This window comes from Notolepis coatsorum (genome assembly GCF_963971535.1).
Source record: "Notolepis coatsorum genome assembly, chromosome: 16".
Lineage (NCBI taxonomy): Eukaryota > Metazoa > Chordata > Actinopteri > Aulopiformes > Paralepididae > Notolepis > Notolepis coatsorum.
In genome coordinates, this window is record NC_140180.1 from 60,098,596 (window position 1) to 60,115,394 (window position 16,799).

At 42.8% G+C, this 16,799-nt stretch overlaps 1 protein-coding gene across 1 annotated transcript in view; it reads right to left on the reverse strand.

Moving 5' to 3' along the window:
* The window catches only part of dlg3 (discs, large homolog 3), a 304,684-nt gene that overhangs the window by 72,448 nt on the left and 215,437 nt on the right, over window positions 1–16,799 (reverse strand). Inside the window, 3 exon segments of the mRNA XM_084332164.1 lie at window positions 10,395–10,519; window positions 12,030–12,080; window positions 12,758–12,811. Coding sequence (XP_084188290.1) covers window positions 10,395–10,519; window positions 12,030–12,080; window positions 12,758–12,811 — 230 coding nt within the window.

Below are 16,799 nucleotides of genomic sequence, written 5' to 3' on the forward strand. Positions count from 1 at the left end.
ATTTGGTCCGCTGAAGCCGAACCGAGACCTACGTTTTCAGGCGGACCAGAGTTCGCCTGTTTGGTCCGCGAACCGAGTTCGACACGCATTCACACAAACCCGAAAAACCGGACTATCGAATTCTGGTCCGAAAGTCCGGACCAAACAGCCCCTGTGTGAAAGCGACCTTAGAGTCAGAGTCCAAGTCTGAGTCACCAAAGAAGAGCCTGAGTCGAGTCCCCATTAACCTAAGCCGAGTCCGAGTCCAAGTCATCAAGGTTGAGTCCACTCCACAGATGTCTGTTGAAGTTTGAGGTTCCCGGTCTTCTCTTCAATAGTTTGTTTACATATCGAACATCTAGTACTGAACATGAGGGTATCGACATGAATCTGCATGTAGGTGGAACACGCGTGTCTGCCATTTTATAATGTTACGGTATTAATATAGCCATCAATATCTTATGCCAAATGATTAGGACCTATTACAATTTTATTTTTAATTAAAAAAAATTTAATAACTGTAGGGGAGAACGGGGGACGTTGTCATATTCCAGTTGGGGTTGGTCGTCACATTTTCTTTGGGGTTGGTTGTCACATGTTGTGTAGGCTATTATTGTTAGGCCGATTTATTGTGTTCTTATTTTGTTATATAGGATGGCCTAAAGATGTGTTTCCTGTTTATGTTCATGTTAAGATGCATTAAGTTATGTATTTGTCAACTTGTCAATGCAATTAAACTTTCAAATTTAGTTCTGCCTTCTTGTCTTCTTTTTAAGATTTTTCCCATTAAAACACATAGTGACAACCAACCCCATAGTGTGTGACAACCATCCCCATGATGGGGTTGGATGTCACAATGTGTCAGAGTGTCTTTGATAGGTGATTAACTCTTTGTTACAATACGTTGGAAAATTAGAGGGATACACATTTCAAGCCAACATCTTAAGCTTCAATTTAATGATGAAATTGAAAGATGTTTTGATGATGAGCAATTCACACTAGAGTAAAAAGTGTGACAACTATCCCCGTTCTCCCCTATTTATCAATTAACAAGTCTGAGTCCTCGTCTGCTCAAGTCCAAGTCCAAGTCTGAGTCATCAGTGCTCAAGTCCAAGTCGAGTCACGAGTCCTGAAAATCAGTCCAGGACTCGGACTCAAGTACTACAACACTGGTTACATGGTTACATGGTTACATGGTTACAGCACAAGGGATTCAGCCGCTGGTCACAAAATATTCTCGGCTTCAAGAACAAATCTTAAATGTATTTAATAAAACAACTTTCAAAAAGCTTACAAAGAAATATCTCAACAAAGAGTAGGATTGGTGCATAGTGCATACCCTTGTGTTACTGTTATTCTAATAACCTCAAACTCTTTCATTTATTTATTTGTATAGTCTGCTTTCTTTAGTAGCACTTCATATCTGTTAAGTGTATTATTTTTCTCTTTGTTTTGGTCAGATGTGTCTCTTGAGTCAGGCTGGATGGGTTGTTGGTATTTACTCTGTTTCTGTGTTTAATTGTACTGATAAGTCTGTCATTATCTTATTCATTTTTTATTATAATTTTTTTCATTTGTGTACTTGCTTAGGTTGATTGTTTTTCTTTTATTTGTGTGTGTGTGTGTGTGTGTGTAAGTATGTATGTATTAGGGCTGTCTTAAATACTTCGAAGCTTTGTTCGATGGGCATGGGATTCGAATATGAAAATAAAATTCGAATATAAAAAAGAAAAGATATATATTTTTTTTTTTTGCAAAATCAACTCTGCCTCTCTTTGTTAACTACAACAAGCAATGCTGTTTGTTATTTAAGATGAGGTCGGACTCGGCACTGACAGATTTGTGTTCATTGTGCTGCTTTTATAAAGCCTCAAATAACGGCTTACAATATTTCATGAAAGCAAAGTGTTTCTTTGTCTAAGATTTAAAAAGGGTTCAACTTTACAGCACTGACAAAGTTGAACAAAGTGTTGTACAAGTCCAAAAAAAAAAAAAAATAATAATAATAAAAGAAAATAAAAATAAAAAATTTATTTTTTTTTATCTCGAAGCTTCGAATTAAAATTGAATCTCGGCCCTGCAGCTTCGAATTCCAAAAATAAATTCGAAGGTCAGCCCTAGTATGTATTGTATTGTATTTCTACTGTACTGTATAGTATTTCTATGTTCAGGATCCCAGGAAGACTAGAGGCACACCTAGGTGCTTCTAATGGGGATCCTTAAATAAACATAAACATAAACATAAACATGAACATGAACATGAACATAAACATAAACATCCAGAGCCTATAAACAACACAAAACATGACATTTCCACTTTCAGGTTTTAGTTTTGTGGCATTGAAAAAATAAGACCTGTGCCAAGAAGGGGGGGGGGGGGGGTCCTTTAACGTGAAGCATTTTGGATATATACATTGAAAACTTTGGTACTCAGGGGATTGAATGATGAATTATTATTGAATGTCATGTTCCACAGAGGTGGTGGGTCGGCCTACAGGGAGGAGGTCCAGCACCTGGTGGCATGGTGTACTGATAACAGCCTGGCTCTCAACACTAGCTCATCATGGACTTCAGAGAGACCAAAGCAGGCATGTGGATAAACACCAAGATGGTTGAACGTATCTCCAGCGTATCTCCAGCTTCAAATTCCTGAGGGTCTACATCTCCGAGGAGCTCTTGTGGGCCCTCAACACCTTGACCCTGGAGACTGAGGAAAGCCCATCTGCCTCAGATTCTGGTGAATTTCTAAACCACCCAATGCATCAGATTCACCGGTACATCACTCCCTGAAATTCAAGCTGTCCAGCACAAACGGTGTCTGAGGAAGGCACGCAGTATCATCAAGGACACCTCTCACTCCACAGACTGTTTGCACTTGGTCTGGTTAGACGCCAATTTAATTTAGTTGTACTCTGTACTTGTGCAATGACAAATAAATTGTCTCTAATATCTAATCTAATCTCCAAAGCTGTGAATAGGAAATACTTTGTGAAACATTGCCTTATTTCATTATTTTATGTAAATATAACATATTTACATTTATTATTATTTATTGATAACAGTTGTCGCATTTTCTATTGTTAGATGATGAAAATTGTAGTATGTAATCATGCTTGTTAAAATAATACATATTGGGTATAGGACTACGCACTGTGATTAATGTGAAAATGGGAAAAGGTGAAGGGGGAGGGTCATCCTCATTAATGCAATGGTTTACATATTATTCTATTATTTATTGTTATTTATTATTTAATATTATTGTTCTATTTACAGTATATGAAAATATGCTGCTACATTGAGCTCGATTGCTGCCTTTCAACCTCTACCCCACATTCCACCAGTTAACCACAGGTGTCTGACATAAGTAATTAGAGCTAGGGATGTAAGTATCCGTCTATGGCCACAAATATACCTGTCACCATATGCTGGGACTTATGGAACTGCCAATCAGCCATGAAGAAAGCAGACGTCATAACTGCCTACGCTCACAGCAAAGACCTGGCCTTCTGACCTCTCCCTCCTGGAGGGATATTGTATACTATCACTACCTGATAATCACCCTCTCCTCTCTCGAATATATTTAGTCCATTCAATCTCACTATTGTTATTCTCTATCGCCCTCCAAGTCCCCTCGAACACTTTCCAGATGAGCTGAACATGCTGTTAAGGTCCTTCCGAGAAGACCTGGGCCCTCATTCATCAACGTGGCGTGGAAAGTGTTCTATTTCCACACGTAAGCACAGAATGTAGAATCAGTGCACGCACAGAAAAATCGGGATTCACCACACGTGCGTACGCAGGTTCTACGCACACCTGTCATGATGAATATGACTTTGATCCTACGTTTGAGCTCGTGCACGGTTTTAAGTATTTGCATACCAGAACCGCCCCGATTAACCATATACGGTAATGGAATACCCCCATGAAATGTGGAAAAATGGACTAAGCCGAGGGAAGCGTGTTATGAGAACGGTGATGTCGGATATGATATCTATTAACCATTGCTGCCTGGGCAGCGCAAACACTAATAAAGACCGTGCTGGAATATGACTGCCGTTTCCCGTGTTGTTTGATTAATACCCAGGGATTAAAGTTCTCCTCAATTTTATTCCAAATCGCGATGGATTTTCCGTCAATTTTCTACCTGCTGCATATGATTTCTAGAGGCATACTACAATCTATTTTGATGTCAGTATTGGGTAGCCTATATAAACAATAATACGAGAGCATATACAAGAACAATGAATCTCACTGCATGTATGATGTAGCCTGCCTTTCAATACATGAACTTGAATTCCATCATGTTTGTGTGCGGGACTCACAAGGCTGTTGTCACAATGGGTGGTACCGGTACAGTAATAACAGTCCACACAATATCACGATGGACCATGCCATAGCCTATGTTCTATTAGGACATGATCTGTGACGACAAATGTTCTAGAATGTTTGATTAAGATATCATACTCTGACAGCATGCCTATGATCAACAAAAACGCAAACTTGAATCCCATCATATACATAGTCTGTCTACTATCTGGTGTCATTGCAATGCGTTTTTTATTCTTTCTTATACAGTAAAAAGGGGGAAGAACACTATATCGTGGGTGTTCATATGACTTGTATTCTGCTTACAGCTTCGAAATTCCACTTGTTTAGTTTAACGTGAAGCCTTTTAAATATAATCAAAACGTTCCCGTGTTTCTGCGGTCTGTGCACAAAATAATAACGAGTTGAGCTACGAGTCAGTACACCCCGTATATTCCGATAACGCTATATAAACCATGCTGCATTCATTCTGAGAGAAAGATCTATTATTCCAAATGCTATTTATAGGGTTTTGACCATAATTACACTACTGTTGCTATTTTACAATGAACTATAATGAATTACGGTTCATACAGAACATGCCAGTGTTGAAACTAATGCACAGAAGCTCATTTCCTTGTTGTAATAATATATTCTACCACTGGGCGTCAGCTAAGTGTGCTCCGAGCTGTGCGTAAATATAAGCACGGAGTCAAGTTCAAGTTGAAATTGATGAATCCCACTCTTTGCTTAGAAATGGTCGTACGCACAGGTTAAGCACAAATCTGTGCGTAAGACACGTTGATGAATGAGGGCCCTGGTGTCTCAACTCAACTCAAATTCAGATGCAACCCACGCTCCCTGTCCCCCTCCACCCTCTCTTTTAACATCCTGTCCACTCTACCCTTGAGTGAGACTTTCTCTGCTCTCCCTTCAGATAGGGCAACCTCCGCCCTCCTTTCAGCCCTCTCAACCTCCTTCGACAAGCTCTGCCCCCTGGCCAAAAAGCCTGCCAGCTGTTCCACACCCAAAACATGGCTGACAGATGCAGTTAGAGAAGAAGGACAGAGCTGAGAGCTGCAGAGAAGAAGTGCAAAAAGACTTGCCTCACTGGTGACATCACTACTTATCAGGACCTCTTGTCAGCATTCTCCAAAAACATACTGCCAAAGCCTCTTGGCTAAGAACCTCCACAAACCCTCACCCACTAAGTGCTGAAACAGGAGCCTCATCTTTCACTTTCACTGACTTCAACCATCAACTCCTCTCTCAACTCAGGGCGGTTCCCACCTCCCTAAAACAAGCCAAAGTCACACCGCTCATTAAAAAAAAGAACTTTGAACCCCACCATCATAGATGACTATCGCCCTGTCTCTCTAAATCACTTGAACGTGCCATATCCAACCAGTTCACTGACTATTTATTACAGAACTCCTTGACCCAAATCAGCCAGGCTTCAAGACCGGTCACTCATAGCAGTCACAGAGGCTGATTCTCCTGGACCTACCATCAGATCCTCCTCACATCCCTTGCAGGAATGGGAGTTGTAGGTTCTGCAGTGGAACAGCTGTCATCCTGCCTCAAGGACCGCTCCTATCAAGTATCATGGTGTGATCCTTGATGACGAGCTGGACTTCTCTACTCACATTGGTTCAACAACCACAACCTGCAGATTCTTCCTTCCGAGTGACGTGAGAAGGATGTCTTGTGTCTCACCTCAACTATTGCAATGCACTGCTAGCTGGTTTACTGGCCACCAAGGCGCTTCAACTCATACAGAACACAGCATCCCTGCCTGATCTCAAACTTACCAAAGTCAGCCCACGTCACCCCACGTCTCAGAGAGCTGCACTGGCTTCCCATTGCCACACAAATCCGCTTCAAGGTTCTTGACCTGGCATTCCGTGCAACGAGGGGAATGGCTCCCTCCTACCTCCGGTCAATGGTCTCTAACTACACACCCTCAAGACCCATATGCTCTGCATCTTCCAGCTACCTGAGACCCACTCCTCTTCAGGCTCCTGGGGGGGTATTGAAGCCTGGCTGGCCTGTCCTGGCTCCACGGTTGTGGAACAAACTTCCCACCACAGTCAGGACAGCTGAAACCCATTCAATCTTGTGCAGCTAAAAACACACTTTTTTCAACCAATATCTAAAATATTTATAATTAAAAAGAATACATAATTTTTTTTACTTTTACTATGTATTATGTACTATACATCAAATGATCTATGCACAAAAACAATAATTGTTTTAATAAAAATTATGCCTCTTACTATATCAGAAATGTGCTATAAATTATTGGAAAACCTTCAATGACTCTAGGCAACCTCCAAGGGAATCAATAGAGGCCTGGCACAGAATGCTTGTGTAGTCTTCTTCTTTTTAATATTTCTTCCAACATGGCTGCCTGTAACCATTAGTAATCATGTTTGAAAGAAAATGCCCATGTTTATACTACTACCTACTATGCTAATAATATTATTATACCTCTGTGACATGCCCTGATAATAACCCCCCTCTTTCTGTTTATTTTTCTCAGGTGCCGCCCGCCCTTTCCTGTAAAGAGTGCTGATTACCCAATGATGACGGCAGCTGAGGGCAATCACTCATTAAGGGGCGGGTGGATAAAACCTGAGAGCATGCACACACTCATGGCCTTTTGCCATTTCCATTGGAGTGGATTGTTGTATTGCCTTTTTGCCATTGCCACAGTGATTGTGTGGACTGATATTGTGTTGGCCTTATTGCCACTGTTGTGTGGTAGCTTCATTGTTTTGCCTTACTGGTGTTTCCACCAGTTAAGTTTGATTGTGTCTGGTGGCACTCTGTTTATTGCACTTTCAGTGCCACGGACGACATATCTCGTTTTATCAGCCCCCCCGTTGAGTGCCCACGACGACAAATATCGTTTTATTGTTTTATTAACGATCTGAATTCATATTTCATCAACCGAGTCTCCCGTTGGTACACCAGCCCCTACAGGAGCTCAGATTGGAAAAAAGCGCCCCCTATCGTCTATCCCTGTGTAACTGCAGGTCAGTCGCTTAGACTAATGAGTCTGGATGAGCCGGGGAGTTATGTGAGGATTATGTTTTTTGATTTTTCGAGCGCTTTTAATACTATTCAACCTCCCATACTTAAAGACAAGCTCAGGAAGATGGGGGTGGATCCCTCCTTCACTTCCTGGATCACAGATTACCTGACAGACCGACCACAGTTTGTCAGAATGGGCAACTGTGTCTCGGAGACAGTGGTCAGCAGCACTGGGGCTCCACAGGGGACTGTTCTCGCTCCGTTCCTGTTCACCCTCTACACGGCAGACTTCAACTACAACTCTGAGTCTTGCCACGTCCAAAAATACTCGGACGACACAGCGATTGTGGCGTGTGTGAGGAAGGGACAGGAGGGAGAGTACAGGGACCAGGTGGGAGCCTTCAGCGACTGGAGCGAACGGAACGGCCTTCTTCTGAACGCAAAAAAGACCAAGGAGATGGTACTGGATTTCCGCAGGTCGAAACCACCTCTGTAACCAGTCAGCATACGGGGAAACAACATTGCGACGGTGCAGTCATACAAATATTTAGGCGTGCACCTAGATGATAAGCTGGCCTGGGCTGCTAACGCGGAAGCGCTTTACAAGAAAGGACAGAGCAGGCTGTTCTTCCTTAGGAGGCTCAGGTCTTTTAAGGTGTGTGGGGAAATGTTGTTTATGTTTTATCAGGCAGTGGTGTCAAGTGTGCTCCTCTACGCCGCTGTCTGTTGGGGTGGTAATACCACGGCCAGGGATACCAGACGGCTGGATAAGCTGGTCAAGAAGGCTGGCTCAGTGGTGGGGAGGAGACTGGACCCACTGGGGACCGTGGTGGAGAGCCGCACTCAGAGCAAGCTGCTGGCCATCATGGGCAATACCAACCACCCTCTCCACCACACCCTGGTGGGGCAGAGCAGCAGTCGCAGCGGACGGCTCATCTCCCTGCACTCACGGACTGAGCGGCACAGGAGGTCCTTTGTCCCCACAGCCATCAGACTGTAGAACAGCGTATTATAGTGCGGGGGACCTGACCTCTGACCCACACACCTGTTTTTACACCTGTTTTTTTACACCTGTTTTTACATCTGTTTTTACACCTGTTTTTATACACTGTTTTTATACACCTGCTTTTATCTAATCACGCTCCTATTTTAATATTGATGGGTATGATTTAATTGAATTTTATCATGTACTTATTTTTAATTCATGATGCAGACATAACGTGTAACAACTGTATGGGAACGGTCAATGTCTGTATACTATGTGAGCTGCGAGATACCCTGAATTTCCCCAAGGGGATTAATAAAGTATCTATCTATCTATCTATCTATCTATCTATCTATCTATCTATCTATCTATCTATCTATCTATCTATCTATCTATCTATCTATCTATCTATCTATCTATCTATCTATCTATCTAATATAAGCTTAGTCGCTTATATTTACAGCAGCCAATAATCAATCAATGAGCGTGATCGATATTTGGAATGGCGATCAGGAATTGGAATAATCTTTTTAGAGAAGATCTGATCTGAGGTAAGGAATCTATTTTACCAGTCTTGGGATAATCAGAGTTGTATTCGCTGAGATATCAACGTGTCCCCTATGTGTGATGTGGCTGTTTGGCTGTGATCGGTGATGAGGAAATAAGATAATAGATTTTTCAGCTCGCGTCTATAGCGTGCATACGTACACATAAAATTATACTATCGATAATCTAGCGTTTATTTGAAAACGATTCATAAATAGGCAGAAAAATTACAACGTTTTTGTGTATTCTAGAATATTCCAGTAAATGTCTTTTATCATGGAATCTTTATATTTTCCTTGAAAACGAGGGCTTTTCAAAATGCTATAAAACGAAAATGAACCGATAAAAAAACAATCCGCTTTGACAATGTTGACTGCAAACGAGTCATTGATAAGCGACGGGCAGATTAGACACATAATTTAAAACACAGATTAGGCGTTTTTAACGCTAACATTGAAGTGGATGGTGGCATTCAACGGGGTAAATCAACGTTAATCAAAGGCACTGATAGTGTTATAGCCTTGTTTATTGTACTGGGTGGGTTTACCAGTTTTGTACCCCGTGAGTGTGGTTGTGTCCTGTGACATTTGATAACTTGTGTTTGTTTGTCTTATTGTATATCCCTGTTTTGTTCTCCCTTACCTGTTACCTCATCCCTGTTTTTGTGTGTTTGTGGGTTTCATTCCCCTTTGTTTAATAAATATCATTTACTTTTAAACGCTTTATTATTATGCTAAAAGCACTCACTGGATGGGTTGGCTTCACAACAACCCAGTCCAGGTACATTTATATTATTATTAGACCTTTGTTTACCTCTCTCTTATGTCTATACTACTATGCACTGTTCGGCACTGCTAGACGAACAATACCACTTACCCGTAGCTGCCAGAGGTATACTCCTCCTGCTGACTCTGTAAGTCGCTTTGGATAAAATCGTCAGCTAAATGATTAAATGTAAATGTAAATTTAAATAGCAAGAATACCAGTGTGCTCAAGTGATTCTTTTCATAATTCAAGATATAATTACCTACTCTGAGAACATGGGAGTAAATTGAAGTCAGTGGGTTACTAACATGGAGCCAATTCACCACACACAGACAGGCTGGACACTGTTACGTAAGTGCACGCACGCACGCACACAAACACACACACACACACACACACACACACACACACACACACACACACACACACACACACACACACACACACACACACACACACACACACACACACACACACACACACACACACACACACACACACACACACACACACACACACACACACACACACACACACACACACACACACACACACACACACACACACACACACACACACACACACACACACAGAGCAGGCCGAGGCAAACATAAACAGAGAGCCAGAAAGCACATAAAAAGCGCTGTTTCAGTCTTTGGTTTTGCAGTGATTCCTAACTTTGAGGAAACACACACACAAAGAGCTTGGGGGCACAGACTGTAGAGGCTCTGGTCTAGAGGGTAGAGGGGTTAGATGAGAGAGAGAGAGCGAGACTTACCCCAGTCTTCCATCCATAGCAGCCGCTCCCCCAGGGATGATCTTGGTGATGAAGATCCCTGGGTCATCAGGGATGTGTGGATTGTCCATTCCCCCAGCAATGCTGAAGCCCAGGCCAGAGTTCCCCTGCACACAGGTTATCATTAGCACTGAATATAGCACACATGCGCGCACGCACGCACGCACGCACGCACACACACACACACACACACACACACACACACACACACACACACACACACACACACACACACACACACACACACACACACACACACACACACACACACACACACACACACACACACACACACACACACACACACACACACACACACACACACACACACACACACACACACACACACACACACACACACACACACACGTGAGTGATGGGCTTGGCCCCCCTCCAACCAAGCAGTGGGGCCTCAAGTCAAGGTCAGTAGAGAGAGAGGCTACTTAAGTGTATTGGTGCCTCAGAGGACCACGTGATCTACTGTATGTCCACCGCTCAGGGGATTTCTCCAGGCATTTCAGATGTCCACTTTCTAGGACATGTGTGTGTCCTTACATGGGACAAATGATAATCCCATGCATATTATGTACATGAGGGGACTTCATTGAAAACACGCGCACAAACACGCGCATACACACACACACACACACACACACACACACACACACACACACACACACACACACACACACACACACACACACACACACACACACACACACACACACACACACACACACACACACACACACACACACACACACACACACACATCTACTGGATGATACCGAGGTATAGAGACTCCACCCCCTTCTCCCTCAGAAGGACAGAGGACCCATTTGGATCCAGTGGGTCCTGGCACGCTGCTGCATGCCCCTGACAGCGCATGGCCGCAGAGACAGGCACCAAACAAGACAGTTGTGAAATAAGACTTCACTTTATTATTTTCTATAATTAATGAGCAACGGTCGCAACAAATTAGGACAGAGGGAGGCTGAGGCCTCCCAGCGCGCTGCTCTCGAGCCAAGACGAGTACACTGGGCCCAACCGCCACATGTTCCACACCCACAGTCCTTTTAGAGTGTGATTTTACATAGTTTATTTAAGCCTTTTGCATAAAGAAATGCCACTTAAGAGTGCAAGAGGGAGAAGGACGCCCTGCATCTGTCATGGGGTCGGAGATGCATCTGTATGTGGGTGGACACATCTGACCACGGCGACTGGTAAGGGATCTGTGACAATCTCTTCTCTAGGCGTGGACCGAACAGGAGAGTCCGTTACAGGTGTGGCGCCTGCTGATGTGATTATGTAAAAAGCTACGCTTCATTAGTGGAATTCTGTGATGATTACACTCAACACTAGATATACCTCATAGAGATGTTCTCACTGAAGTGACACCAGAGCCAAAAAAACATCTCTTACATACACACTGACTAATACAATTGTCACATGATGAAAGCGGTTTGCCTTGGCTTGGTTTTTCGGGATCCACAGCCCCCAGTCTGTCAGAGCAGAAGACAGAGCCACTCACTGCCACCTAGTGGCCAGAGACCTGTCTCATTCCAAGCAGCAGAAGCACAATGGAGCTCAATTAAAACACAACATGGTGAGACTCACCCTCTCCAAGATGATCTCTTCGTATTTATACATCCCATCACTTCCATTCACCTGAAAAACACAAACAAGAAACACATTATATCACTGAGCCTGAAAAACATAAAAAAAAAAAAAAAGTGTTCAAGAAAACAATACGCTTATATAGGAATGTATAATAATCAGGTTTACTGATGACCAGACATGAATAATAACAGAGCAGGCCTATGTATAGAGAATGAACACAGTGAGACTTGGAAAAGGCATTGCAGCCAAACAAACGAGTACACACACACACACACACACACACCACAGAGATCATTTCACCTTTTCACTAAAAGACAAAGAGACACAATTTCACTAAGACTACAGTTTGACAACATTTTGTTTCTACACAAGTCCAGTGCTGAAAATCTAAACGTCCGCCCTCTCTCTGGTGAACACACACTCTTGACACTAAATGCATAGCTGCAGCATATTCAATCCCCATAAACAGCCAGGGTCAACAGGATAATGGATGTTATAGTCCACATGGCAAACAGCATGCTGCTACCATGAGGCTCACTCCATCAACCACAGAGAGAGAGAGTGAGAAAGAGAGAGAGAGAGAGAGAGAGAGAGAGAGAGAGAGAGAGAGAGAGAGAGAGTGAGAAAGAGAGAGAGAGAGAGAGAGAGAGAGAGAGAGAGAGAGAGAGAGAGAGAGAGAGAGAGAGAGAGAGAGAGAGAGAGAGAGAGAGACAACAGATACTTACATAAGGGCCTGCATCTAGTGAGTCTGCGTTGACTATGATGGGGGGAGGGTTGGCCTGCGAAAAAGATGAAGAGATACACATTACCTCAGTGTGTGTGTGTGCGTGTGTGTGTGTGAGAGAGAGATAGATAGATAGATAGAGAGAGAGAGAGAGAGAGAGAGAGAGAGAGAGAGAGAGAGAGAGAGAGAGAGAGAGAGAGAGAGAGAGAGAGAGAGAGAGAGAGAGAGAGGCTGGTGGCTCACAAACATACGCAGCGCACACATTATCAGTGAGGAGCCAGTGAATGGATACCATGGGAACAGGCCGTGTGTGTGTGTGTGTGTGTGTGTGTGTGTGTGTGTGTGTGTGTGTGTGTGTGTGTGTGTGTGTGTGTGTGTGTGTGTGTGTGTGTGTGTGTGTGTGTGTGTGTGTGTGTGTGTGTGTGTGTGTGTGTGTATATCTCGGGCTGTGGCTGGGACTAGGTGTGATGACTGAGAATGAAGAGTGGAACACGGAGACCGCCACTATTCCTGCAGTCCTCCATCAAAACAAACGGCTTGTATTGCTATCGTAAGGACAATATGTGCATTCCATATCACACACACACACGTCACACACACACACACACACACACACACACACACACACACACACACACACACACACACACCCTCTCAACTATCACTTCACACACTCTAAGAGATGACAGCATGCGGTCCCTCATACTATGATCACATCACACTCATGACTAAGTGTGATGTCATGGTTCGGTGACCGCTTGGTCAGGAAGAATCAGAATCACTTTTATTCGGCAAGTACATACAGTATAAACACACACAAAGGAACCTGACTTAGAGATGGGAGTACACAGTGTGTTGCTACATTGCTAAGACCATACAGGATTGTTTGAAAAAGGGCTATACATCAGGCCTGGGCCATATGGACACAAATAAATACCACAATATTTCAACACATCAACAGACCCCACAATACGATAACACAGACATGAAATATGTGTGTATTGCCCAGCGGCCCTAGTGGATTCTCACAACCCCAGTCAACCCCTCAGCTCAGCTCTATTGCCCCACCTGCTGTCAGGCCTTTCCCTCCCCTTCAGGCTTTCTTCTCAGCTCCATACTCCGTTTAGAAGAGCAGCTCTAAAGCCTGTGGAGGAGCGGCGACTAAGGTTGACGCCCCCACACACACATTTATATCTACGTGACCGCGTGCTGTTCGGTAGTACTTTCACGGTAGAAATCCATCTGTAGACCGGAGGAAGTAAAATGCTAGAGAAGGTCATCCAGATTGGAGAGGAGGACGGCGGGGAGGTAAGGGGGCAGCAGCAGCCTTAACGGCCCGTTCTCTCGCTGAGTGCCCTGGCGGTGTGCTGTCTATTGATCACATGGAGCTGCGTGGGGGAGGGGATGCTGACGGTGCTGCTCGGGGACGTACGCGGAGGACCATACGGTCGGAGGAGACGGTCACTGGTAGTAGGGCTGTGCAACATGTCGATATTCAGCGCTTATAGTCTTATCTGTGTTGTGGAATATTATTATTGTGAATATTTGAGGATGTTCTAATGTGTGATTTAAATAAATAAGTAAGCAGATATTGTGATGTACTAACGTTATATCTACAGTATATCATAAAAAAGTGCTACCTTCCCATCTCCTCTACTCTCCACCCAGTCTCTCTGTATGCGTGGCTTGTTTTACTGGCTCTCACACAGTGGGGCCCCTCTCTCTCCTATTGATTCCCATTGATTCCAATCCCTCTCCACCAACCGTCTCCGTCATCACCACACTCTGTGTCATGATGCTAGTGTATATACAGGCTGGGATACGGCACTGCTAGCTTAAACTCTGTGACAGTGGCAGTCTTCTCAGTGACGGTTGGCTAGTTTTGTGGTGCAGACCTTAGATGCTTCTCCTTTGCTATGATGTGTCCTCCACTCCTCAGCAGCATTGACCCGTTTCAACCCCTTCAGGTGTTATGATCTCACTGACTCTTTTTAACTCCTTCAGGTGTTATGATCTCACTGACTCTTTTTAATTCCTTCAGGTGTTATCATCTCACTGACTCTTTTTAACTCCTTCAGGTGTTATCATCTCACTGACTCTTTTTAACTCCTTCAGGTGTTATCATCTCACTGACTCTTTTTAACTCCTTCAGGTGTTATCATCTCACTGACTCTTTTTAACTCCTTCAGGTGTTATCATCTCACTGACTCTTTTTAACTCCTTCAGGTGTTATCATCTCACTGACTCTTTTTAACTCCTTTGATTGATTGATTGATTGATTGATTGATTGATTGATTAAACATTTTATTAACAGATTGCAGAATGGGTAGGAGGACACTGGAGGACACTGTACAAGCAAAACTGTACATTGGAATATTGACAAAACCATACTTGGTAATTTACTGTACATTGGAGGGGGTTGGGTTTGGACATTTACAGGGGCCAGTTTCGAATTGCAGTCTCCCGTAGGTGTTCTTTGAGAGTGGTTTTGAAAGTGGGTAGTGATTCACATTCCTTTACAGCTTTGGGTAGGGCGTTCCACATTGATGTGGCATAATTGCGAAACGTGTTTAGTCCCTTGTTTGAGCCGAATCTGGGTTTAACATGATTTGTGGAGCTCCCTCTGGTGTTGTGGTCGTGGTATTCACTGACCTTTGGGAAGTATTTTGACATGTACATGGGTACCTTGGTCGTGTAGTGTATCTTGTAGACCAGGCCCATTGAAAGTTGCTGTACTCTGTTGTCTACTCTAAGTCATCCTAGGTTGGCAAATCACACACCTTCAGGTGTTATGATCTCACTGACTCATTTTAACTCCTTCGGGGTGTTCTTATCTCACATGGGAGATATCATTTTGACAACTAAACATTCTAATGATGATATAACAACTGCTACTGGACATGGAGTTCTAGCATCTTAGATACAATGAGAAAACACACAAAAATAAATACAATTGACATACTGTACAATACACATTTCCCCCTGTCTTGTATATACCAGGCATAGAACAATACACTTGTAAAAAGGTGCTGTTGACTAGGGTCTCAAAACATTTGTGTGAGCAACACTGAATCACAGCTGGAGGAGGTGTCCTTTGTGTTGCTCAGCGCTAACAGGGCAAGACAGTGGGGCCTCTCCATGATTAATTATATATAATATATATACAGGTGCAGCTCGATAAATTTGAATATCGTGGAAAAGTTATTTTATTTCAGTAATTCAATTCAAAAAGCAAAACTCTTGTAGATTATAGATTCATTACACACAAAGTGAAATATTTCAAGCCTTTATTTGTTTTAATTTTGATGGTTCAATGTCTTACAGCTAGGGATGGGTACCGAATTCGGTACTTTTGAGGTACCGAACCGAAACACGTCGGTACTACCGAGTATCGAATCAAGTGAGAAACCAAAAAAAAAATAAAAAAAAAATAATTTTTTTTTTTTTTATTAATTCTTTTTTTTACTTTTTTTTTAACTTTTTTTTTTCATGTCAACGTTCAAACGCACAATATATGCTTACCTAGGATTTGACTTGATTCAACAACAAAGCAGTCGGAGCAATGACAAGTCGAAATTGTAGTTATTTGAAGTTTGGATTTTTTTTTTACGACTGAGGTAGGTAAATTAAATTTCTTGAGACTAAAGTACCGAAAAAAGGTACCGTTGGGTACCGGTATCGATTCACAGGTACCGGTTCAAATGTGAAAGGTACCCATCCCTACTTACAGCTCATGAAAGCCCAAACTTCTGTATCACCAATAAAAAAATAAAAATAGATGTATTTTTCTTTTGTATATAGAAATGTCGGCCTTCTGTTCATGCATGTTCACTCAGTACTTGGTTGGGGCTCCTTTTGCACAAATTACTGCATCAATACCTAAATATATAGACTTTTCCACTATATTCTAATTTATTGAGCTGCACCTGTATATATATATATATTTAAAAAAAACACTTATAATGTGATGCTTTGTGATCCTGAGTCTGATCCTGTGAGTGAGTCGCGGGTCGTCTAGTAATGGAGGACATCCACAGACATGA